The sequence below is a fragment of the Diplotaxodon limnothrissa genome, linkage group LG15 (genome assembly GCF_057381915.1).
Source record: "Diplotaxodon limnothrissa isolate DT_005_m linkage group LG15, D_limnothrissa_male_GT1.1, whole genome shotgun sequence".
Classification (NCBI taxonomy): Eukaryota; Metazoa; Chordata; class Actinopteri; order Cichliformes; family Cichlidae; genus Diplotaxodon; species Diplotaxodon limnothrissa.
Genome location: NC_140610.1, coordinates 9,275,642 through 9,300,373, shown reverse-complemented (window position 1 = coordinate 9,300,373; position 24,732 = coordinate 9,275,642). Strand labels below are relative to the sequence as shown.

General features: G+C 40.7%; 1 protein-coding gene across 1 annotated transcript in view; it reads left to right on the top strand.

The window, feature by feature from the left end:
• xkr6b (XK, Kell blood group complex subunit-related family, member 6b) overlaps positions 1-18,474 on the top strand; it is a 70,814-nt gene extending 52,340 nt beyond the window's left edge. The window contains exons 2-3 of the mRNA XM_085371885.1: positions 16,539-16,735; positions 17,504-18,474. Of these exons, the coding sequence (XP_085228011.1) occupies positions 16,539-16,735; positions 17,504-18,474 (1,168 nt within the window). The remainder of the gene's footprint in view (positions 1-16,538; positions 16,736-17,503) is intronic.
• The last annotated feature ends 6,258 nt before the right edge of the window (positions 18,475-24,732 follow it).

The following is a 24,732-nucleotide window of genomic DNA, read 5'->3' as shown; positions in this document are numbered from 1 at the left end:
AATCAAGTATTAGAAATGAATGTTTTCTTTTTTTCAGTTATTAAGTTTGTCCAATTACGTTTGGGCCCCTGAAATGAAGGGATTGTGTTAAAAGTGCTCAGTTCCTCACGTTTTTACACAATGTTTTTGTTCAACCCACTGAATTAAAACTGAAAGTCTGCACGTCAACTGCGTCTCAATTGTTCATTTAAAATTCCTTGTGGTAATGTGCAGAACCAACATTAGAAAAAGGTCTTCTCTGTCCAAATAATTATGGATCCAACTGTAAATACTTCAACAATCTTTCAAGGTTGCGACCAAAAAATCTGCAAAAACTCATTGACCTTCACTTACACAGATGCCATGTTACCGGTGTAATTTGAATAATGATCTTTTTCAAGGTGGTGTTTATAGGTTTATTAAACATCCGTTGTAAAATGAAACCTCGAATAAAAGGTCGAGCAGTGTACAGAATACTCGGCTCCAACTCAAACACACCTTGATAGTCAACCAGCTCACAGCTGTGTTGCATGTTTTATTCTACAAATGTCCAAACATTTTACTTGTCAGAATTTGTTTTTTATATCCCGGTGAAGTTAAACCACTGTTATCAAGCTACTGTACCCAATTAAAAAAAACACACACAGATCATTCTTGTCATATCATCAACGCATCGGCGAAGCTTCACTATTTGTGCACGATTTTCATCACAGTGTGTGTGTCTTATCGCACATCTCAGCCCTTTTTAGCTCTGAGGCAGAGACAAGCAGATACAGCTGCAATCACAGACACTGCTTTTATTGACTGCAAGGGATGTTTGCGTCTCCTCAAACGGCCAATCAGTAACTCCAGTGCACTGATGAAAAGAACCTTAGATGGGGATGAGGCCTCGCTCTAGCGTCTGGAGGTGGCTTTGTCCTGTCAGCATCCACTCTCCCCCGCATAGATTCATTGAGGAAAGGATGGGTTCTCAGGATACCACTATCGATTTTGGCCCATCCCCCCCACCACACACACACATCTTTTTCCTCCTATCATCCATCTACATCCCCCAATAGCCCAGAAATGCAAAGGCACCCAGGAGTTCCCAATCTCAGCTGTACATGCATGTTATGACTGCCTCCCTGTGTGTGTTTGTGTGCAAGCGTTTTTAAGAGCTGGAAAAGCTGACACCATGAATCTAGTCCACTGTCTCAGAGGATTTATATCATATTGTGTTAGAAAAATTTTGGGTGATGGGAGGAAGCTGTTTATGAGGGGAGAAAATGCTGCAAAAGGCAGGAGAGATTTTTTTCCCCACTGCAGCTCTGTGGGAACTGTGATGACTTTTAATTTTTTCCTCATTGTCAGTAGCTATTTGCATCGCAGTCTGCTGTGCCCAACTGCAATAGTACCTACTGGTAACCTGAAAGCGCTCCAGTATGACTAAAACACCTTTTTTGTTTTGATGACAATGTAATATGCTTTCTCTTTCACTTTCTCTCTCTCTGTCTGTCTGTCTTTTTCCCTGCACCTGCAAGGCAGATATTTTGATCTGTCACAACAAGTTATACTCAATGGGCCTGTCACAGAGTAGCAGTTGAGGCTAACACATATGCTTTGTGTCACCAGATCCCCTCAGGTTAGCAATGGGGCTCAGGGCTTTCCCATAGTGGCGCTGTGTGATGGTGTGAAGCCTGGTGTAAAAATCTGATCGCGTGTGAACGCGCGCGTGTGTGTGTGTGTTACTGTGTCTGTGTGTGTACGTTTGGGCTTTTTATTGCTTGAAAGTAAGGATGGTAGCTGTGCAAGTATTTAGGTGGCTTTTTAAGGGTTTAATTACATGTTTCAGGGAAGGATATGCGGATCTGTGCCGAAGTTGAAGTTGAATTTGTCTGAATATGAACGCGTTTTTTTGTGCATTTGTCTGCGAAACAGACAATGTCTACATTTTGTTGCGTTATGATAAACATTATACCTGTATGGCTGTGTGTCCCTGTGTGCCTCAGCAGTGTGAGAGCAGTTTCATTTGTGATGAATGAGGTGACATAGTGCATGTCAATAATGAGTTGCTCTTTCCTCACACATTTACACCTTTCTCCTTGAGAAAGCATTCCTATCTCTCAAATTAACACGTTATATGACTAATATTGCTTTTCATCCCGCGTGACTTTGAAAAAAAGGCAGGTTTGAGACTGCTGTGAACGGGAGCTTTCTGCATTTTCTCTGGGTTATTTCCACATAAATGGAAGATTAATATATAAATGGATGACTTGATTATAGTTAAGCATTCATATGAGCTGGTATGTGTGTGCGTGTGTGTGTGTTTGTGAGTGGGAGCATGTGCGCGGTTCTATGGAGCTGCCTGCTGTATTTGCATGTCTGGAGTGAACATCTATCATCATCATCAAGGCGCTGCAAAACAGTGAGGCAGGCAGCCGCCTGCCGCCGCTCTCGGGAGAGAGACTCGAGACACTTTAAACCTTTACTGCTGCGATATCAAACGTTTCCTAAATTCCTTCGCCTGGGGGAAAACACACTCTACGCACACACATGCACAGATGCTGTTTTACATCATTTTTTTCCCTTCTCCTGTTGTTGTATTTTCCACAATCACTCGATTTATCACAAACAAGCCGTATCACAGAAAGAAGAAAACAGCCCTCACCTAAAAACCCCCCAAACCTTATTTAGCACTAAATAATACATTTTGCCATTTAAACATGATACAGAATCACCCAAGTCGCTCCATTAGAAGCCCCTCTTCCTTCATCCACAGCATATTTTTTGAAATGCTGATGGCCAGAGTGGATCAATCCATTTTTGGGAGCCAAAGGGAATTACAGAGCGGTACTACAGAAGAGAGAGGGGAGGGGGGACAGTGAAATGGTACAGCCTGATAGATAGAGGAGCGAGAGACAGCGTGTGTGAGCGGAATAGTAAAAAGAGCCCCCGAGATGAGGGGGGGGGGTGCATGGTGGGAGGGAGTGCAAAGGAGGGAGGAGTATGACGGGGTGGAGGCACAGAGCCAGAAAATTGCATTGCGTGCTCAGTGATTAGTTTACCTCCTGGGTCTCATTCTCTCTCACTCCTCTCCTCTCACTGTCCTCTCACTCCCCAGGTTCTTTTCTACCTCATGTAGCTTTTCCTTGTGTCTTTGTCTTGCCACTTTGGCTGCTGCTCGCCTTCTTGCACTTCCTCTGTCACTACATCACACTGTCACTTCTCTCTATCCTCTCCCTTCCTCTTGGCCGCTCTCTTTCCATTCGCTCGGTGTTATCTCCACGGCCTCAGCCCCCGTGTCCACCCCTCTTTTCCTCTTTGCATGCTGACTTGACTCTCGCCTTCATTCTTGCATTATCTTTGGGGCTCGAAAAATGCAAAATGCCACCTAAACTGCAAGCAAGCCCAGAATAATAAAAAAAAAAAAAATTAAATAATTTTTTTTTAAAAACTGCTGTGAAGTCTATTTCTTGAGTATGGGATAGTACTGGTAGATTTACATGGGGAACTCTCAATCAGTCAGTAAGTCAAGGAAGCATTTAAACACCATAAGCCAGCCCTGCTAATTATAGTCTTAAGAGCAATACACGTGAACTTCAAGTGTCAGAGGCACAGATGCTGAATGAAAGCCAGCCTCCACATGGGCCTTTTTTGGGTCCCTGAAAAGCAAGTGGGACAGGCCTTTCTTCTTAATCCGTACATAATCTCGCTTGTCCTCTAGTTGTAGATCAGCCACAAGAACAGTGCAGGAGGGGCGAGGAGACTGAAATACAGACCGCGGGAAAGGGAGAGTAAAGCGGGATTTCGCTTTAAGCTGTCAGGGTGCTTCCCACTAAAAAGGCAGTTTGAGGTAGGAAAATGATACAGAGTAACAAACTACTGTACTCAAAGAACTCCCTGTCCTACTATTTAAGCTCCTAACATCAAAATTGTCATCAGTTGATGTGGATCTCATATAGCAACACGTGTGAGTGTGTGTGCGCCTTATTTTAAAATTCAACAGGACCTTTGACATGAAGAGCTGTGATATCAGCTGCAATTTGTAATGAGTTTGAGGTCTTTCTGAAATATCCCTGCAGCTCACGCTTTCATCTTTAAGAGGTCAAAAACAAATGAAAAAGCAACTATGGATGAGCTAAATGGTTTTGCTAGGGGTAAAAATGCAAAATTTTGTATTTGTTGCTATTTTAAGGCAGTACTGGAAAAAAAATCCCAATGATTCACTAATTAATAGTGAGCATTCATGTCTATTTCTTTATTTATCTTTTAACAGCATGTGTGGCAGCTTTTGGACCGATTATCACCATGTTTCTGAGGAATTATGGATAAATTATAGAACTTCTAGATTTGGCACTTCACGCTGCTTCAAGGATGCACATTTGTTGTACGCTTTTAGTCTTTTTCTAATCTGCATTGGATCATTTTTAAAGCTGAAATATGTAGTTTTGATTGAATTAACTAATTGATTTAATTAAGCCTTCCTTTCATTTGATCAACCATCTGAATGCTGGAGAGCCCCGGTGCTGTTGATGGATGCTGAAGCAATCAGTAGCTGAATCTGCACATCCTTATCCTTGTCATGCTTTCGTCCATTACTGACCTCAAATTATCACTCTGAATCTCTGGCTGGCATCCATCCTGAAGGCAAGGTGACCAAATCTCTTTCTCTTCTCTTACCTTTCCTCCTCTTATCTCTCCTATTGCTCCTTTTTCGCCTCCTCGTCTGCCAAACATGGTCACCTTATAACCCTTTGTCTTGTTTCTTATTTTACCCCCTTCTCTCTGCTTTCCTTTAATCTAAGTGGCTGCACCATGTCACATGATCACAGCTTATTGGGTTGGGGTACCTGAGGACTGTTGCTAATGGTGACAAATGACTGGCTGCACAGAAAGGAAAAGAGAATGTGTATAGCAGAGGGGAACGCTAATATACATGATTAAAGTCAGCGCAAAGTTGGTTTTGTTCCAAGGGTTTAACGTTGTAAGAAAGATTTTTCTTCACATTTTAGTGTTTGTTTAGAAGATTTGCAGCCAGTTCTTAAAGCTAGAATAAACCAAGCATCCCCTGGTTTCATATTTCAGATGGTGTCTAACTTTTAGCACAGAAAGTAATGTAGACATCTAAGACAGTATGGGAAAGATAGAAGGGGGAGGGCTGGTGAAACATTCATATCTTATCATGTGGCATATGATGAATTTATTCGTACACCCGCGATACTGTCACCATGTAACAACTGTACTTCTGTGTTTCTAATAGAAGTCTGTGCTGGGTTACATCTGAGCAATGCTAACTACCTCTATTTCTGTTGTGGAGGATGCCTAAGAGACAACAGAAAGAAGATTTTTCACCTTGTAAACTATATCTGGTAAATCACTCTACTACTAAAGGATCCAATGTGGTTTTATAGTGGTCACCTACAAACAGCTGTACGGACCAACATTTCAATCCAGTGTCACGTCAAAATGTGTAATAGACATGCCAGTCCACCTTGTCTGTTTCATGCTTTGCCTCTCCAAAGCATGAAATGGACATTCATGCAGACGTTGCATTATCAGAAGGGGGAGCTATTATATTAAGCCAAGAAGTTCTTAATTGGTTGAACATTTACATGTTTTTGCTTTTTATTGTCACCAGGGGGCAGTGTCACAAACAGGTGGTTTGTGGGACATTCTTGTGGTGTTGTTGATCCATCGGCAAAGCCAGGGAGAATGGCGAACTTATGGACCCTGTGCACGAGAAAATGCTAACTTCCTGGTTTGAGACCGGATGTGGGGTTGTACATTTCCGGTAGCTTTACTTTGCGGTCAATCACTACTGCGAAGATATACTCCAAAATCATGTCCAAAACTCGAAAACGGAAAGATCGCGTTAAGTTACAAAGAGGAGAAGGTGGGAACACTCGCCAATGTTGTGTCATAAAAAATCTAATGATCAGTTTTGACGTTTAAAGAGTTTAGATCGATCAGTTGTTTACATCACTCAACACAAGCAGAACTGCATCACTGCATGCAGAAGACACATCGTCCACATTCAGAAGCACATCTCTGTATAGTGACAGTTATTATGATTTAAACAAGCAAATGTTCAGCATTCAAACTACAGGTGAAGAATAGTCAAACCAGATGTTTCCCCGTTATGTCGATATCAGCTAGTCAAGTACACACCTACACAGCATGTTAACAAACCGTGAAAAAAAGCCACACAAAAAATGAACGATTGCTGGTTTCTGTACATTAGTATTTATGAAGCGTATGTTGTGACTTACCTTCAAAATTACAGCGGTCCCTCGCTATAACGCGGTTCACCTTTCACCTCGCTGTTTCGTGGATTTTTTAGTGCAAGTTTGCATGCTTTTTTTTTTTTTTACATCACATTGTGTCCTGCGTCCTGATTGCTGCAGACGATCTCTTCCGTGACGTCTCTCCTGTACACTATACAGTACAGAATTGCTGCATCGATCGCTAGCAGTGTGACTCTGAAATGCAGTGCTGTATGTCCACGATGTCCACGAAACGTTTTGCACCGTCAAAAAATAAAATTGGCTACTTGATTTCACCTATCGCTGGTTATTTTTAGAACATAACACCCGCAATAAACGAGGGACCGCTGTTTACAGATACTGAGAAATATAACATTTGAATCCCTTTTCTCTTTTGCTCTGAGGCACGGGGGAAAATATCGACAAGTCGATGAACATCATTTACAGATATATTGGGTAAATGCCCGAGACATCTATAGAAATGTGAATTGCCGCTTGATTCATTCATTTGCTTAACTTGTTTTGGACCGTAAACAGGGCGCGAATAGGACACCGGAAAAAAAGCTCCCCACATGAGTTTCCGCACCGGAAGTAGCATATGCTAACGTGCACATAGTCTATAACGTGGAAAGAGCTGAAATGAGACTGAGTAGGTTTATCTTCCATTGTTAGAAACAAATAAAAACATTCAGTGCAGCAACCATCTGTACCTTTAGGCTATATGTTTTTATCTTCGATGTTTTTCCATGCGTCTCCCATTTGTGATGTTCGGTTGACCTCTGCATAGCAAAATCCACGTCAACCTTAGCATTAGCTGCATGCCCCCTCCAAACCTACGCAAAATGGCACAAAGGTACCACCAAAAAATAGCAAAGCTCTGATGGTTAAACGTAACAATTAGTGTTTATGATGTGCAGAATTGCTTGCTCATTAGGTTGATTAAAACATATAAATTATAAAGTTAACGGACTAAACTTGAGCTGCAGTAGATAATATGCTTATCTGACCAATTTTTTATTTATTTATTTTATGTATATCTCTGGTACATCACCTTAGGCTTCCTCAGTTGTCAGATGGCATCATGACAAAATAGAACTTACGTCTTACTAAGAGGACCAGAAGATGCAGATTTTTTTATTTTGGACTCATAACTGGAAAACAAGTAAAGAACCACAATATAATACATTTTCATTAATAGTTTTGAGGGTGCTAAGTTTCAGTTTGGGTTTTTATAGCAATACCAATTTATTACAGAACAAGGGCAGGTTAATGAGCTGGAGTCATTAGCTACATGAATGCTAACAAGCTAACTAGAAACTAGAAACTTACATCCTATGTCTTTAATGTAGTCCTAGAATCTAGGACTAAAACCTAAGCAAAAATACTGACTTTCTCATTTAAAAGACTGTCATTAACACAAATGAAAATCTGATTAATTATAATATATAGTAAATATTTAGAAATTATAATGATTAAATAATTTTAATTTATTTTACTTTTTATTCTCTCAGCTGCACACTCATTAGTGTTTAACAGTCTAAAAGTAAAGATTAAATATAAAAACTGTATTCAAATATACACTTTTGTGAATATTCATGTTTGTGTTATCATATGTTTGTGTGCAAATATGATATAAGCTCAACAAGTACAGTGTACATGTCCTGTTTAATGTTTATAGAACAATAATATTGTTGTAAAATAGTTTGGAGCTAATAGGAAAAGTATATATATTTATTACTGATGGTTATCAGGGAAAGACAAAGACATAAGTCGCTATTTAAAAACTTCATGCCCAGAGGTCCAAGGGATGATCCAGGAATGGATGGTATGGTATCCATGGATGAATGGTAATGGTATTTTCTTGAGCACTTATTGGTCAGTAGGTGGTGATTTAGTGCTGACCTCTAATCTGGAACTAGGTTTGTAGCATTAGTTACCATGGCGATGCATCTCATTAAAAAGTGAGCTACCTGTGCAGTATAGAAAACCCAGAGTTAACCGTGAGGCTACATGCCATAATTGTAAAACACAAACCTTCTGTAATTTACAACAAGTAACTGTATTGTTAAATATTTTGTTGGCTAATTAATCCAGATACAAAGACAAAGAGCTCAAACTGATTATATTACTGCTGGAACTGGACTTTATGTAGCCGTCACGTAAAGTTTGTTGAGAATTTATTGCCAGGTTTCAATACTTGTAATAATGAATGACAGATATGATGGTGGTGGCCAATTGCTGGATGCTGAACATTTGCTCTCACTGGACTGAAAAAACAGTAAGAATGATTTGTTGTGAGCATCCGCTGTTTTTGTCTTCAGTTTCATGACTAAACTCAGACAACTAAAGCCAGTTTTGATCCAACAAAATGAATTCAAAAATCAAAGAAATTCCTCGTAAATCACAAACGGACCACATGAAACATTGTGTGTGTGTGAGACGTGTTACAATTACAGCGATAACATTTAGTCGAAACGTCAGAGCTGGTTAACCATTAGAAACTCTAAGAACTGACAAGCCGGAGCAGAGTTGACAAAGCGTCTCGCATCTCAGCCTGCCGCTCCCCGTCGCTTTCAGCTTGCATCATGTCAACCTGGTCTCCATTCAAAATTCCAGCACCTCTCAGTGTCAGAATCACCCGAAGACACTGGTCACACATCGGTGTGTGTTTGTATGTAAGTGTATCTGACTCGCTTGTGGGACTCATCTCTACTCAACTCTACCAGCTTTTCATCCAGGGCTATTCTTCACCCTAAGGAGGATAAATACATATCTGATATAGGATCAGTGTATGCTGTAAAGTTGAGCCGCACTGAACCACAAAGTGTTTCTGGAAAGTGCAAAAATCCTATAAGTGCTGGAAATGTTAACATTTAAAAAAACAACATTTTGACCCCTTTTCTTTTTTCCCTACTGGAAGCTAAAATGTTGACTGGAAGAGATGTTTGCTGTAACAGTTTTCACTGGCATGCTACAAATTGGTAACTGATGAATAACACAACACTGACATCACTGTTAAGCTCCTGCCAGAGTTGTGACACTTCCATTGACTGGAAAGGGCAAAAAGAAAAAGAAAACTGACTGATTCAGAAGACAGCCTCCTTAAATGTCCTTGAGCAACGAGCAGACCCGTACTGACCTAACTGGTAGAGTGAAAGCATAATGTTTTCCTTCAGAAGTCAAGCATTACTTCTGATGCTTGACTAGAAGTAATGCTAATGCTATGTAGCCAATCATACATAGACAGCTATCTGTTTGTTGCCCCTGCTGACATCTCTGTGAGATGTTGTGCAAGACAGAAGCATCCATCCCTGTGCTCACATACGGTATGCGACTGTGGTAAAGAAGAGATTGTGTGTGTGTTACATCACTTTGTGCATTCCCAAAACTATTTTTCTGGAGTTAGTGTTGGTATATGTGTTCATAATGAGGCCCACAATTTTTTTTGCACACACATACATATACAAACACACACACGAGAAAATTCTGTGAAAGTCTGAGTGTGACTTTGAGTCTTCAGTTACAATATTCAGTTTTCTGTATGATAGGAAAGGTTGTCCAGTAAAGTTAGAAAGGCCAGAAGGATGTACAAGCTGAAAGAGATAAACTGAACAAAAAAATAAATTGTTATGTTATAGTACATCGAAAGGAGCCAGCTGAGGTGATTCGGGCATCTGACAAGGATGCCTCCTGGGCGCCTCCTGGGTGAGGTGTTCCGGGCATGTCCCAATGGGAGGAGGCCCCGGGGCAGACCCAGGACACGCTGGAGAGATTATATCTCCCGGCTGGCCTGGGAACACCTTGGTGTTCCCCCGGATAAGCTAGAGGAGGTGGCTGGGGAGAGGCAGATCTGGGCTTCTCTGCTTAGGCTGCTGCCCCCGTGTCCCGGCCCCGGATAAAGCGGAAGAAGATGGATGGATGGATGTTATAGTACTTTTTTATCTAACAGTAAACAACATCACCATCATCCAAAACCAAGTTTTAGTCTAAAGCCCCCTTGTTTTTTGTTTCTTTGTTTGTTTAAGGGCTTTGAATCTATGTGGACCTTTCTTTCTTTGCATGTTCTCTCTCTGCCTGTGTGGGTTCTCTGCAGGTACTTTCAGGTTAATTGGTGATTCTAAGTTGGCTGTAGGTGTGAATGTGAGTGACAGTGGCTGTCTGTCTCTCTGTAGTAGTGGTGTGACAGGCTGGTGACCTGGGTGTACCAGGGTGTACAGTGCCTCTCACCCTATAACAGCTGGGATTACCTCCAGCACCTTCTGCAAGCCTGAAATGGAAAAAGAGAAAAAAAAATCAGTAAATCTTCCTTTTAAAAAACTGCAATGTCTGGCATCTTTTTCTTTTTGTTGTTGTTGTTTTTTTAAAGACCATTTTTATCTAATAATAATTAGTCAGTACAGTGATTAGGCTTTGTTCATTTTCTGTCAGTCGGCTAATTAATAGATTAATTATTAAATAATTGTTGCAAGTGCTATTTGAGAGTTTTACTGAGGTTGTTATAACAGGTCTCAACATACACTGAATTTTCAAGGTTGTGGTAATATTGTGAAAGTATGGACTCGCAATGGGACGTTTTCTACAGTTAAATTCATGAAGGCTGGTGCTGGAAGAAGTAGTACGTGTTATAACCACTTTGCCTAGAACAGAAGAAAACTTAATCCCATCCCAGAAGAAAGTGTATAAGTGTTCTGAAAAGAGATAAAGGCATAAAAAGTAAAGATATTAAGCAAGAGGAATAGAGGTGTAAAACTCTCTGATAAAGGAGGTTTAAGCCTCATTGAGAGTCGATGTGTGGCCCCATGGAGTGACTCAGGGTGTGACTCATTGCAGCTGGCATTGCCTCCACTTTAGACACACACACACACACGCACACACACACACACACACACACACTTTTTTATATACCCACAGACTTTGCGTATGTTACATGTCCCCTGTGCTTAGTGTTCTGCAAGAATCCCACCTGTTTCAGCTGATGCATGAGCTCTGCTTCATGCTGCTTGTGATTGTCTTATGAATCAGCCTATGACAAGATATGAATACAGCCTGAGCTGCTGAGCCTTCCCACGAGCATGACTGAGAAGACAGATGCTGTTAAACTTGGCAAGGTGCGTGTGTGTTTGTGTGTGATCCTTTTAACCGCACTCTCGAGAGATTAGTGTAAGGGTGGTTGGATGACTCAGTGGTCAATGACTTTGGAGGAGAAGGAGGAAAAACGCAGCCAAGTCTTCCACATGGTGTGGGTTTGTCATTCCACCCATCTCTTACAGCAGCTCATGCTCTGATCTCAAGATGTCATACAAATAATACAGTTCAGTGTCTGGATTTGTCCTTTAGCGCTCCCGTCTTGGTTTGGTTAGTATATTTAAAAGGTAGAAAGACCTCGTGGTTGTGATTGTATACATGGGTGCAACGTGCCATGGTGATGGGAGCTTTTAATGGCTGCCTGCACTCTGACAGCAATAGCAGACAGCTGGTCTTGGAACATGACCCCGGCTTCGCATTGAGCTGTTAGGCCATGTGTACGCTGCCTAACGAGCCATGAGTGATCGCTATGATCTCACCACAAATAATTCATGAGGAGCCCTGTAGAGGAGCTATGGACCTAAAAGGGAAAGGAGGGGAGAGGAAAACGCATCAGGGACTCGAGGAGTACCCCAGCGTAAGTGGAGAGAGGGTCAGGAAGGGAAGGGGACGAGGAGAGAGGGGCAGAGATAGATCCGTCTGACAAATGTGCCTGGAAAAAGAAAGGAAATCCCCCCCTATTACCTACCGTGCTGACAAGTATGTGTGCGCAATCATGTATCCATCTTTGTGTGTATGCGCACGCTTTTTTCTCAGAAGACGTTTGTGTGTTACTACATCTGAAAAGGCACAGTGGGAGTGTTAACAGTATGCATCACAATCGCAGGATGTGTGTGAGATTGTAGGAAGGGAACGTGCTATGTGTTTGTGTGTGTGTGTGTGTGTTGGATACATGATGAAGTGAGCTTGGATTTTTCTGACAGCCCTGAAACCCAAAGTGTTTAACTCTACAAGTTTTTTTGCTGAATCCGAGGCAGTATGAGTTTATTCTGAGAAACGAAAACAGCAGACGAGAGTAAATGACAGATGTGGTTTAGTTTTGTGTCCTTAGACGTGCTGAAGCAGTCTAAAAATAAATTAAGGGCTAAAATATTGTCATTTAGTTTCTTTTTAGTTCCTGTCCCATTATTGTAGTTTTTCTTCCATTTCTTTGTTTCCTACACATCCTGTCTGTGGCTTTTTATAGGTCCAATCTTTAATTTTTATTGTCACTTAGTTTAGTTAGATAATCACTTTCTTTTAACATTTTTGCTTCCAATTTTGCTTTGTTTTCTCACCCCTGTGAGTGTCTGCTCTAAGTGATTATTTCTACCTGTACTTTGTCACCTGTCAACTGTTGTCCTTGGGCATTAAAATGTGTCATACTTTTTTTTTTTTTAACCTTTTCATTAAATATTTTCTTTGACATGTTTTGTTTTGTTGACCCAGATTTTCCTCAGTTTTGGTCATTTTTCAAAAACTGAAGCTCAACTAGCATGCGTAATTAAGCTGTTTCTCAGGGACTGGAGTTTTGACCTCCATTTTTAGCCAGGAACTTACCCAAGCTCTCACAGTGCAAGATGTGGGGTACACAGTGGACGGTTGGCAGTCCATTGCAGGGCTAAAACAGAGAGACAGACAAGCACTCAAACATATTGTCCATTTAGAATCGCTAGTTAACATAATATGCATGTCTTTGGACTGTAGGAGGAAGCCAGGTCACCTGGAGAGAACCCACGCAGACAAGTAAACCCAACACAGGGAGGCTCCAGCGGAGTCTTGCTGATAGTGTTAATCACTGCACCACTGTGGTGCCACAATATGTCTCACAGAAAAAAGGAAAACCACAACCTTAATGACTAGTGCCACTAGTATTAAAGTGCCAATGCTAAATTGTGATGGTGACCCTGTTTAGCATCAGCCTGCTAGCATTATTTCACTCATGTTAGCATGCTGGCAGTAGCATTTAGCTAAAACACTGCTGTGGCTAACCACAGCTGCTCATTTCTAGATTTTTTTAAGTGCACAAGCTATGAAGGCCATGAAGATTACTGTTTCTGATGGTGGCACTACAAACTAGTGAGACGTATCTATGGAACACAGGCTAATGGAAACTGGGGGATGGAGACAAAGGGCCTGTGTAGGTCTCTGTGGCATGTCATTAGTGAGGGAGTGGGGTTGACTTGTTCCATCTGACATTTACCAGTCTCACAGAAAATGTCACGGAATGCCAGCCTTTACCTCTGAATATAATGGTGCCTCTTGCAGCCCAGAGCTATTGATGCCAAAAAACTTGCCCATTTTGCCCCTCTGTTGTTCCTCTTATCCACTGTCCTGAGAAAAACCTTCATCCCTGTGCTCCTAATTTCCTTGCCAAGCCAGATCTAGCTCTGCTTTACTCCATTACTCCATGCAATCCCACTGCATGGAAGGGCTTTATATAACAACTTTAAGAACAGAACAGATCTATTACAGTAAGTTCAAAAACTTTATACTGTATGCGTATTTCATGGTTATGTATGTTTTATGCCATTTTTATTCTATTTATCAACCACATTTTCAATTCTGCTAATGACAGTATGAGCTACCTATAGAAACCTACTGTTGAACCATGAACATGTACCTCATTATACAGCTAGTGTCTAAAGTCTGCAGATTAAGATTTTCTGTCCTGCGCTGTCAGTTATGTTTTAGCCAAAGTGAAAATACATCATTAATATATCATTAAAAGTTTTGTTTATTGGGGTATAAATTACAAAATATGATTAAATATTCCTAATATTTTCATTTTTAAAAGACCAAAAATAGCAGAAAAAGCAGACATTTTTAATGTTTCTCATACATTTCTCATACACTGGTTTTAATATGCATAATATGCATACTGAACTCCTCCTTATCTCCTCTTTGCAGATTAAATAGTGTAGCATTATTAGCTGTCTAATGTCATGTACATATGTCAGATTTATAAAGTGGAATAAGGTAATATAACAAAGTACTGGCCATACAATTGCAGCACAATTTGGGATGGCCTACAGTAAGACAGTGATTATGCTGTGTTAAAACAGCAAGACCTGAAAAAAAATGGAAACTGTGTCATGTAGTGAAAGAGCGAGTCAAGACGTCCACTAAGAAGTCAGGTTTTACTAAAGGAATGTTAAAATATTGCTACATTGCTACATTTGATGGGCCAAAGACCCCTATCCTGAGATATAAAGTTGTGTATCTACACCCTCATTTTGCTACACAGATCCTTATGCTGGAGGATAATCATATTGTCATTTCGGGGAAACAAAGCATATATAGAGGTCATCAATTATAGCTTGAGCACAAGTAATTATGTACCATATGTATATTAAGTGTTCTCACATTTAACTGAAAGTCTTGTCTCTTAATTGGAGTTTTATGGTAAGGAGGAATCTCCTTCAAAACAGTGACCAAAATCAGTCAGACTCTATTTGACAAACGCATTCTTTACAGTGCACTGTTCTCAGCCGCATTTCAAATTAAACAGCAATCTCTTACCCAGTACCCAAATGCAAAAGCTAATTATGCTGAAAACCACTCATAAGCATTTTCTGGTTGTGTTTGTTACGCTGCAGTGAATATGGGTCTCACTTTTAGGAGCTGCATTTAGATCCTTTGGTTCTCTGTTTGTTTGGGGGAGTGCTACTGTCTAGTCTATTTCTGTCCTTGCTACACTATTGTCCTCGGTTGACTGCCTTCACATCAAGTGCTGGATTTATCTGGCCACTCTGCCAGCTCAGGCAGATAGACCCTGCAGCTACCACCCAATATGCAATAGAGGAAGTGACTGTTAAGATAACTATAAACCACTATAACTGTCAAAGTCATTTATGATAACAGTTTTTTCTAGAAAGAAGAAACAGCCCTGCTTTGATTTTGTTGTTTTACATTTTTTTTGTTCTGTTGGGTGGATTGATATTTCCACAGAGGATTTTTAAGCATGTTGTGAGACGTTCCTGACCACAGTAGGGATGTCAGTGAGCTCATACAAGGCTGAACTTGGAAAACTTTCTGAAATCTCATTATAATTTGAACGTGGCATGGTATGATTGCACCAGAAGTGAGATTCAGTTACCTTCCACATCTCAGCTGCATTACCTAATTCTCCGGCTTCATCAGAGTCACTTCACTATTATGAAACCCCTTCAGTCATGAAAGTAGCCACTGCACCAGCTGACAATATGAGTCATGTGCAGACATAGAATTATTATTATTATTGCCTTGCTTACTATCCTGTCCTACTTTCATAACAAGTTCGATCACCGCACCATTGAAGGCCAGAGAGATGATCATGCGTTTTCAATGCGATCATACTAGTGGTGTGTTTTTCTGCTTTAGACAGGGCTCCGTCTATGCTACAAATCATTCTTTTTGTTTGATTATTTGTTTTATCACAATTTTATCACTGAAAATTCACAAGGTTTTGCAAGATCCATTAAATATTTGAACCATTAAAGTCTACTTAATCTGTTAGCAATCTGAAAATCGAATTTTCCACATTAAGAGCTGATTATGTGATTACACAGTTGGATATACAGCATAGTCACCCAAAAATGTATTTAGATGCACCTGTGATTCTATTTTTTGCTGTAATTGTCAAAAAGTGATAATGTTACTTTGTTTATTATTAGATCACAGCGAGCGGTTCTTACCTGCATTATCTTTAAATGTGTTTGTGATATTGGGTCCACCCCATTAACATATTCTCTGTGTAATATAAATATAAACCCAATATGACCTCAATAATAAAAAACAAACTATCATATCTACAAAAACTGAAATTGAAGGAACTTCATAAAGTTGTATTAATGTTGTATTGGATTGTGGTGTATTAGATTTAACAGTTGTGCCTAATAAAATAAGCAATGAATTTCTTAGACTGTTAGGATAGGTTACCATGGTTATTTTCCTTCTTTTTTTCTGTTTTATCAGTTTTAACTCTACAGCGCACTGCTCTGAGAAAGACTAGCAAAAGTTAGCTTGAGGCACAGAACTCATCAATATATTGCTGGTAAAGCATGTAGATATGTTTCCCTTTTTTAGTGCTGCTAAGAATGCCCTCTAGTGTTGACAAAAAAAAGTGATTTCATACTTACATTTTTGCCTGTTTTGCATAAATAATGTAAAGTATTTATTATTGTGTAAACCGTAAAAGACTTGAACGCTGGAACTGTCTAATTCTTCACCTCCTCCACCTCTCTCTCTGTCTCTCTCTCTCTCTCTCTGCAGATACATCCGCACGATGTACCTCGGCATTCAAAGCCACCGGCAGAAGGCGAACCAGCGGCGTTTTTACTGGGCTATGATGTACGAGTATGCCGATGTCAACATGTTGCGGCTGCTGGAGACTTTCTTAGAAAGCGCCCCTCAGCTGGTGCTGCAGCTCTGCATCATGATCCAGAGCAACAAGACTGAGTGGCTGCAGTGTAAGGGCTTCTCTAAGGCTGTGCATGAGGAACATGTGATTCTGATATTTTGCTGACAGTTCAAGACATTTTCTTTTTTTGTGTGTAATGCATCAAACACGTACCGAGGTCGTCACATGCCTCCATAATCTCCAAGCAACAGTCCATTTTTTGTGGAGTTCACATATCAGCTTATTTAGTGTTACCAGCAGTCTTCACCACTTGTATCAGGTTTCCAACACTCACCACTCTTGTTACTGAAACCTCTTTTGCAATTCTAGTTTTCTCTTGGAATACAGTTCCCCAAGGAAGGCAATTCAATCATAACAAGTGATACCCTTCTCCGCTGGGGTGTCTTTAGAAACGCCATCAATACATTTGCAGAGAGGCAGTATGTTTCTGCTCTGCAGATAATACTCTATCATTTTTCATGCAGCAGGTTACTGCTCCGACATATCTGCTGTCTGTACAATTATATGTCTTAAGGAAACTGAATTGGTGCACTAAACGGAGACTGTGTTGACTGGATGACGTGGGATCATCCTGGTAATAATATGCCTTTGAAAAAATGTGATGGATTGCTTTGGATGTAATAAAACATACTGTTTGCTAGGAACAGCAGCAAGTCCAGGATAAAACCATAAATCTTCAGGTTATGATTCATGCTTAAAGATGAAACTGGAAACTTCTCTCGGATGTTTTTAGAACCATCTGTCGGTAGGTGTCAGTATCTTTTTAATTCTTAGCTTTCCTCTGCTTTTGTTTCCTCTCTCCTTTCATTTTCTCTAGGTCTTTCTGCCGTGTCCTCCCTCCTGTCCCTGGCATGGGTGCTAGCCTCTTACCACAAGCTTCTGCGTGATTCACGTGACGACAAGAAGAGCATGAGTTACAGAGGTGCCCTGGTGCATCTGTTCTGGCGCCTTTTTACCATCTCTTCACGGGTGCTCTCCTTTGCCCTCTTTGCCTCTGTTTTCCACATCTACTTTGGCATTTTTGTGGTGCTCCATTGGTGTGCCATGGCTTTCTGGGTCATCCATGGCAGCACTGATTTCTGCATGTCCAAGTGGGAGGAGGTATTGTTCAACATGGTGGTGGCCGTGGTCTATGTCTTCTGTTGGTTCAATGTACGAGAGGGCCGGACACGGTACAGAATGGTGGCCTATTACACAGTAGTACTGTTAGAAAATGCCATCCTCAGCTCCCTTTGGTATGCGTATCGCGACCCAGCCACCACTGACGCCTATGCCTCTTTTGCCCTCTGCGGCGTCTTCCTGTGCTTTGCCTCAGGTGTGGCCTGTATGGTTCTCTACTACGGGGTCCTACACCCCATGGGCCCCCGACTGAGGGTGCTGGCCAGCTCCTGCTGTGCTGAGCTGTTGTGGGGCCTTCCGTTACCCCCTGAAGCTGAGCCAATGGCTCCCACACCAGGGCCCCGTGGCTCCCAGGCCACTCCAACACGGGGTCTGGCAGGGGAACATGTGGACTCAGACGAAACAGCCACAGACACCTGCCTTCCAGTTTTCCAGGTGAGGTCCACAGAGCCTGTGGATGCAGCTGGTAGGCCCATCCGACCTGAGGGTCCACTCATCAAGATAGACATGCCCAGAAAACGTTACCCAGCCTGGGATGCGCACTTTGTGGATCGGCGCCTGCGCAGGACCATAAATGTGCTTCAGTATGTCAGCCCTAATGCGGTGGGCATCAGGTACAGGGACGGTCCACTTCTTTATGAACTCCTGCAGTATGAATCCTCCCTCTGAAGGCTTCTCCCACAGCTCTGTCATCCCCTCATCCACAATATGATAAACATGCTCTTATTTTCTTTCACTTCTCCCCTTTCCTTCTCTCCAGATATGATCTCTTTCCATCCCGCATTTCGACTCTTTCCTTCTCTCATCTGTGGTCACTCAATTTCCTGCAGGAGATGTGTGTTTTGTCAAGACAGTCTAAACACACAGTCATGATTTATTTTTGGAAATAAACATACAGTACAGAGAGAAAATTATGAACCTAAAATATGTTATGTGATATAAACAAATCCCTCTGCACTGATAGAGGGGGATTATGTATGAGAGTGTAGATAACATATGAATGTTTCATTATGAAATGTGTTTAATGCATTATACTGTATTGGTGATTGAACCTGTGAATACTTGTGAAGGGCATACTGTATGTCCCCGGGACTTGCGCAAAGCCTGCTGGGAATGATGGAGGAGAGGGGGCAGGTCTTTGCATATGCCCACATTTACCACCATTCTTTATGTAACTCATTGAACTATATGATAATGTTTACGAAGTCCTCAGCCTAAAATTCCTTTAATGATTCTGTAAATTCTAACAATGCACACAATCACAAATTTTTCCAAAAGACACAGTTCTGAATATATCTCCCTTCGGCAAGCTTATATGGCACAAGAGCGTCCCAGCTATGCCACTTTTGTTACAAATTTCAAATCAAAACTACAGCCTGCGTGGAAGAAAAAAAAAAAGCACACTGACCTTCAATCAGTTTTACCCACACAATCCATTTTTATAGTACAGACTGCCCTCCAGTGGAGGCAAGCTCCAACAGCATGCCTTAACTTATAATTGTATTTTTTTCTCCATATGGTTGTGACAGCACTTGAGATAACAAAACACAATGAAGGGACTGTAGTAGAAATGAGCACAACGTTTTCTAAATTTGTGAGGAAGTAGAAAATCATATGAAAAACATTCCAAACACAAAAAAGATTAGAGGTGTTTAACAAAGACTGAAGGAGCAAAGTGCAGAGACAGCCTTCAAGGAATCCTCCACCATTCCCTTTTGAATCCTTTTTCAACCTCCCTATGTTGTTTTTATATTTTAAAAAAATGGTTTAGGTAATACACACTTATTGGCTGCAAAGCCCTGTAATAGGTTATTGGGGGGGAAAAGAGGTCTGAGAAGATATTTCTGTGCTATTATACTTCAGTGCATATTTGTGTCCACATTGATAGTTACTGACATAGCTTTATATTTTGCCACACACACTTTTTTAACATCGCCATGTTTAAAGGTATATTCTCCTCAACATCAGTGTGCCCTAAAAGAGATGATGCTCTTATATGGGTGTACAGGGCAACTGTGCTGACACCTGCTATATCGCAGTTGAAACAAAGCCAAATCGTATCTTACAGTACTGTCTTTCCAATTTATTCTGCCCTCCCCCCTTGAACCAGTTGAATGAGTCTGTGCGAAACGTGTGCCATCTAAAGGCCTGCTGTACAGCAATTATACACTTAAATACATCTCCTGCTGAATCTGCAGGAGCTCTCCAAAACCGATACCCAAGGGAAGACACTGAATTCACTCGAAGAAGTGAACGCAGTGATCCTTCGAAGTCAAAGGAGCTCGACTAACATTTCTAGAGAGGGCTACAATTCATGAGAAAAAAAAAAAGAATGCTTTTCATACTTCAATTGTATCTATTTACTCGATGACTCATCTGAATACGTATATAATGTGTGTTTTTTACATTGTAGTGTTTGGCATGACTTTAGTATGAGGCATTAGTACAAATGCACCCAACAAGGGATGCCCAAGAGCTCTACGCAACACAGAGATTCCTTTTCCCCCTGGCTCACTGGCTTTCTGCTTTGCTGTGGCCTCACGTGCCTGCTAACATCGTACTGTAAAAGGCAGACACCATGTGACTCAGGGCTAAAGGTGAAAGAGGGTTTTTGCCAGGGTTGGAAAAGAACACGAGGGCAGATCGTGGCAAAGGGCCTGATTGAAGTTACGTATGATTCCTTGAATGATCGTGTGAAAAGGTGAATGTTTGGCCCGGCGTGTGCTGAAGTGTTATCAAGTATGCTTGAACGGTTCTGGGTGCATGTGTGTGTCCTCAGCCCTTTCCCACGATTCTGTTCTCCTGCCGATTGTTCGGCTCCATCCTCGGTTGCTGCTTCGCCCTCTTCCCCGTCTCTGCGGTGCTGGGCCTTGGTGCGCTCCCGTGAAAACACTCTCACACTCTCTGGTAACTGAACAGCGTAGTTGAGGCTGAAACAAACTGAGATCCTGACATGAGAACATGCAATGAGGTACACTGCCATGACCAAGAGCTTCAACATCCAGGGTCTGCTACCCTTCAGCGTAAAAGCGATGTTCAGCCCTGAGTAATTGAGAGCTGTTGGGTCAGCTAGGCTGGAGCAAACATCCGACACACCATATGTATAGATATACATGTGTATGCAAATAACCAACTTGTTCACTGTTTACCACAGTAGCCAGAGTATAGTTCCTCTATGTTGTAGTGAATGAACAGCCATGTTAATAGTTCATTAATAAGTAAATAATGAATAATAAGTATTGTTAAACTAAAAAAAATCTAAAAAACAATTAAAAAAACACTTAAAACAGCCAATACAGGGGTTCCTCAGGACCAAAAAAACAAGACCACTGAACCAGCTGACTCAGGGGTGTCTCAATGCAGTTCTCATCTCCAGGCATGTCCTCAAGGGTCTCCATTTTTTTTCCTTAACATACTGCATCCTAGACGACTCCTCGGCTGGGACTGTACCACTAAATTATGGTTTGCACATTTTTATTTATTCATTTCCTTCGTGGGAATGATTATTCATTGTGATTAACGGGCGTAGGGGCAGTTTTTTGTGGTAGTTGGCTGCCTGGCATATAGTGCATCCTTTCTAAACACTGCTGACCTTTTCCAGAAGTGGACACATGTCCAAATCAGGTGCAAATACACTGTGACTCATTCATTTTTGTGTGCATGTGTGGTTGTGTGTGGAATGACAGTATTGTATAGATTCAAAAACAAGATTATGTACAACTGGGCTGCATTTCATTTAGTGGTGCTTGACACGTGACGCAGAATATTTACGCCTGCGTAACCGTGTCATTAAAATAAGCATAATAATGGCTAGGGATGCACTGATCGTTAATGCCGATACCAATGTTTTCCATGTTGTTGTTATTTATTATCACTTTTACGCCAGAGAGTCAAAGATATCTATACTTACAATTTATTTTCACTTAGTCATCACAGAACAGGTGAATATTGACCACTCCAACTGGTAAAGATAATTCTTTTTGCAGATATGCCGATATTAGTTGCTACTGATACCAGTGTTCATTACGTTGGTGCATCCCTAGTAATGACAGTTAAAGTAATTACAAAGAGTCTATATGTACAATTCTGGATTTTTATAGAACATGCAGTATATTTTAAATATTTCTACAGAGCAATCACCACTTTCTCGCAATCTGTAACTAGTAACAATGATTAGCTAGAAGCCAGATAATAAGCGGATTTTACGTTTTATGTATTTTTCTTGTGTTCTTTAAATTATACACGGGTTTCAAGAGCTAAGCTACACACAGGTTTAAGCGGGAGTAGGAAGTATACTATTTCGTGTAGCATTCAGGCTGCCACACTTTATACCATAAACAAGGTCACAGAGAAATCCCTCGCACAGGACAGTTTCTGTTAGGTTACCTTCCAAACACCACATCGTCCGAGAGCCACAAAACACAGCAAGAGGATTTGAACAGCAAAGCTTGCTCTTCTCAGTCCTTGTTGTGCCTTGTTACTTTGGGTGCTTCGAACCAGCCATGGCAGCCAGGTCCGCAAACAAATGCCAATGTCTTTCTTTACTTGTTTCATGTGCCAGCACACCCACCAAGATGATAACACCAAACAATATTCTTCCTGTCTGTGACCCCTTTCCCACCCTAAACCAGATCAAGCCAGGTTCTCAATTCTGTGAGCTAACACCTCCGTTGACAGTGCTATTTAGTCTTACAGTTTCATCTAAGATGTCATCTCGAGGACTGCGCTGTTTCCTCATTATGGTGTTACATCTGGACTTTACTGTGTGACAGAATCAAGTGATGGGTATTGTGTGAAACCCAGTAATTGGTTATGTCAAAGACATAGGAGAAAAAGTATGGCAATACTGAACATCTTCTGTACTTGAACCCAGGGTTCCTCATCTTTTCGAGTATGACGCCAACCCCAGCTGATTCGGTGAGTAACAATATAACAGTTAATAGTCCGTTTAAAAGCGTTAGTTCTGAAGTGTTTGATGGAGAGTCACGGTCGCAGATAACCAGCCAAGTTACCGAAAGATTTGGCCAATGATTGTTTTTGTACTTTCGTCTATGCCTTTACATCTTCTTCTGTCTTGCAGTTATGAATGATTTGTAGTGCTAAGGCGTAAACTTTCTGTGTCGTTTTCTGTGTCTTGTGTGAACAATACGTCCTCTAGCCAAAACAAAAATGCCTGCGTTTAGAATACAACATGGAAGAAACTGACGACAAAAAGCGCAAAAAATCAGTTGTTACGTCTTCTTACTGTGGAATGATCACGAAACAGGCCCAATCACTGCTTCTCTTTTGAATAACCTCATTTTCTGGATTTTCTACCACCTCCCAGCATGCCTTTATGACTCATCGTGAGGTGACCCTCAGCATTTAGCATGCAAGTGCTCTCGACTGCACAAGAAACCCTCTGATTTTTGCATTAATGTGTAGCAACAGGCCATTGTAGTGTTTGACCTGGTTCGAGTCTATACCTTTGTGTCATGACCATCCGTTTGACCACAGGGGCAGAATGTTCAGATGTTAAAAAACGGTGCATTTTTGTTTTTTTTTTTTTGTTTTTTTTTTAACTTTTATTCCTTCTTTACGTTTTTGTTCATAACCTGGTGCTGAATAAATACATTTAAAAAGGTGCTACCGCTGTGGACTAAGAGTCCACTCTTTGGCTTTAGCCTTCCAGTTGACTGAGAGATCCTGCATACCACAAACGTGCAGTCTCAAAATGCTCTACAGCCAGCACCTCAAATCCACACAGTTTACAGCAGAACTCAGCTCTCAGTGGTGCCATTTTGATTTCCCAGTCTGCACAAAAAAAACCAAAAAAACCCAATAGTTACTCTACTGCTCATATAAGATTTATTCTACTGGGTTCCGCATACGGTACGTTTTTGTTTTACTATAATTCAGTCTGCACTAGGATTTTTTCTTTTCGGACAGAATGAAAATGGCAGATGACAAAATGCATCTTTTTAGCAAATACACAGGAGCACAAATGTACTTCTGCTAATGGAATTTGGGTAAAATATATATATATATAGAACGTGATTGCTGTGTTGTAAATTCCTGTCATCTATATGTCCTTAATCTGTGTGTATCTAATTTTGTTGTTATTGTAGAATTGGCTGTAATATTTTGTTTGAAAATGGATTTGATATTCCAACGAAGCGACTATGGTTGTCATATTAATTGCTGCTGATTTTTTGGAATCGTTATCAAAGGTGTTGGGAAATATTGCTTTGTTTATATTCAATCAATTTATAGGTTGTGTTAGCTTGTTGGTGTATTTCACAAATCTATCAGGATACTCCGTAGGCTATATGGTATATCCGGGGTATTCCAAAAGTTGGCACAATGTTAGTACTCAAAAATTGCTACAAATGTAGCATGTTTATGAAAGTGGACCCGTACGACCCATGTTGTGATTGAGTACATATAAGGAATGATTTCTTTGTTGTTGTTAAATATAAAATGTAAGTAAATTGTTTCATGGAATCCCCATTCTTTAAAAAAAAAACAAAAGAAGCAAAACTGATGTCCAGTATTGTACCTACGCCCTATTTTTGGGAACAATATGAATATTATTAATAACATATGGTGCTAAAGTTTTTTTTGTATGTTTTGGTTTTTAGATGAAAAGAGAAATATTATGCTGAAAATGTAATGTTAAGCCTTACTGTAGATTCATATATCAGACTGTTCATCCCAGAAGAGAAAAATAAATATAGTATTTGAAAGTGCACTATATATCTGTAATGTCTTCACATGCATGTCTCACATTTTTGTCAGATGACTGTGACTGCAGTCGGACTTTTTTACCAGCTGGGGTAAGAAGGGAAAAGCTGTTTCTGAATGTGACCCATATAGGTTGGGATTAGTAAGTAAAAGTAAGCACAACTGTATGTTCGAGAAATGCTTCACAATAGAAATGTACATCCT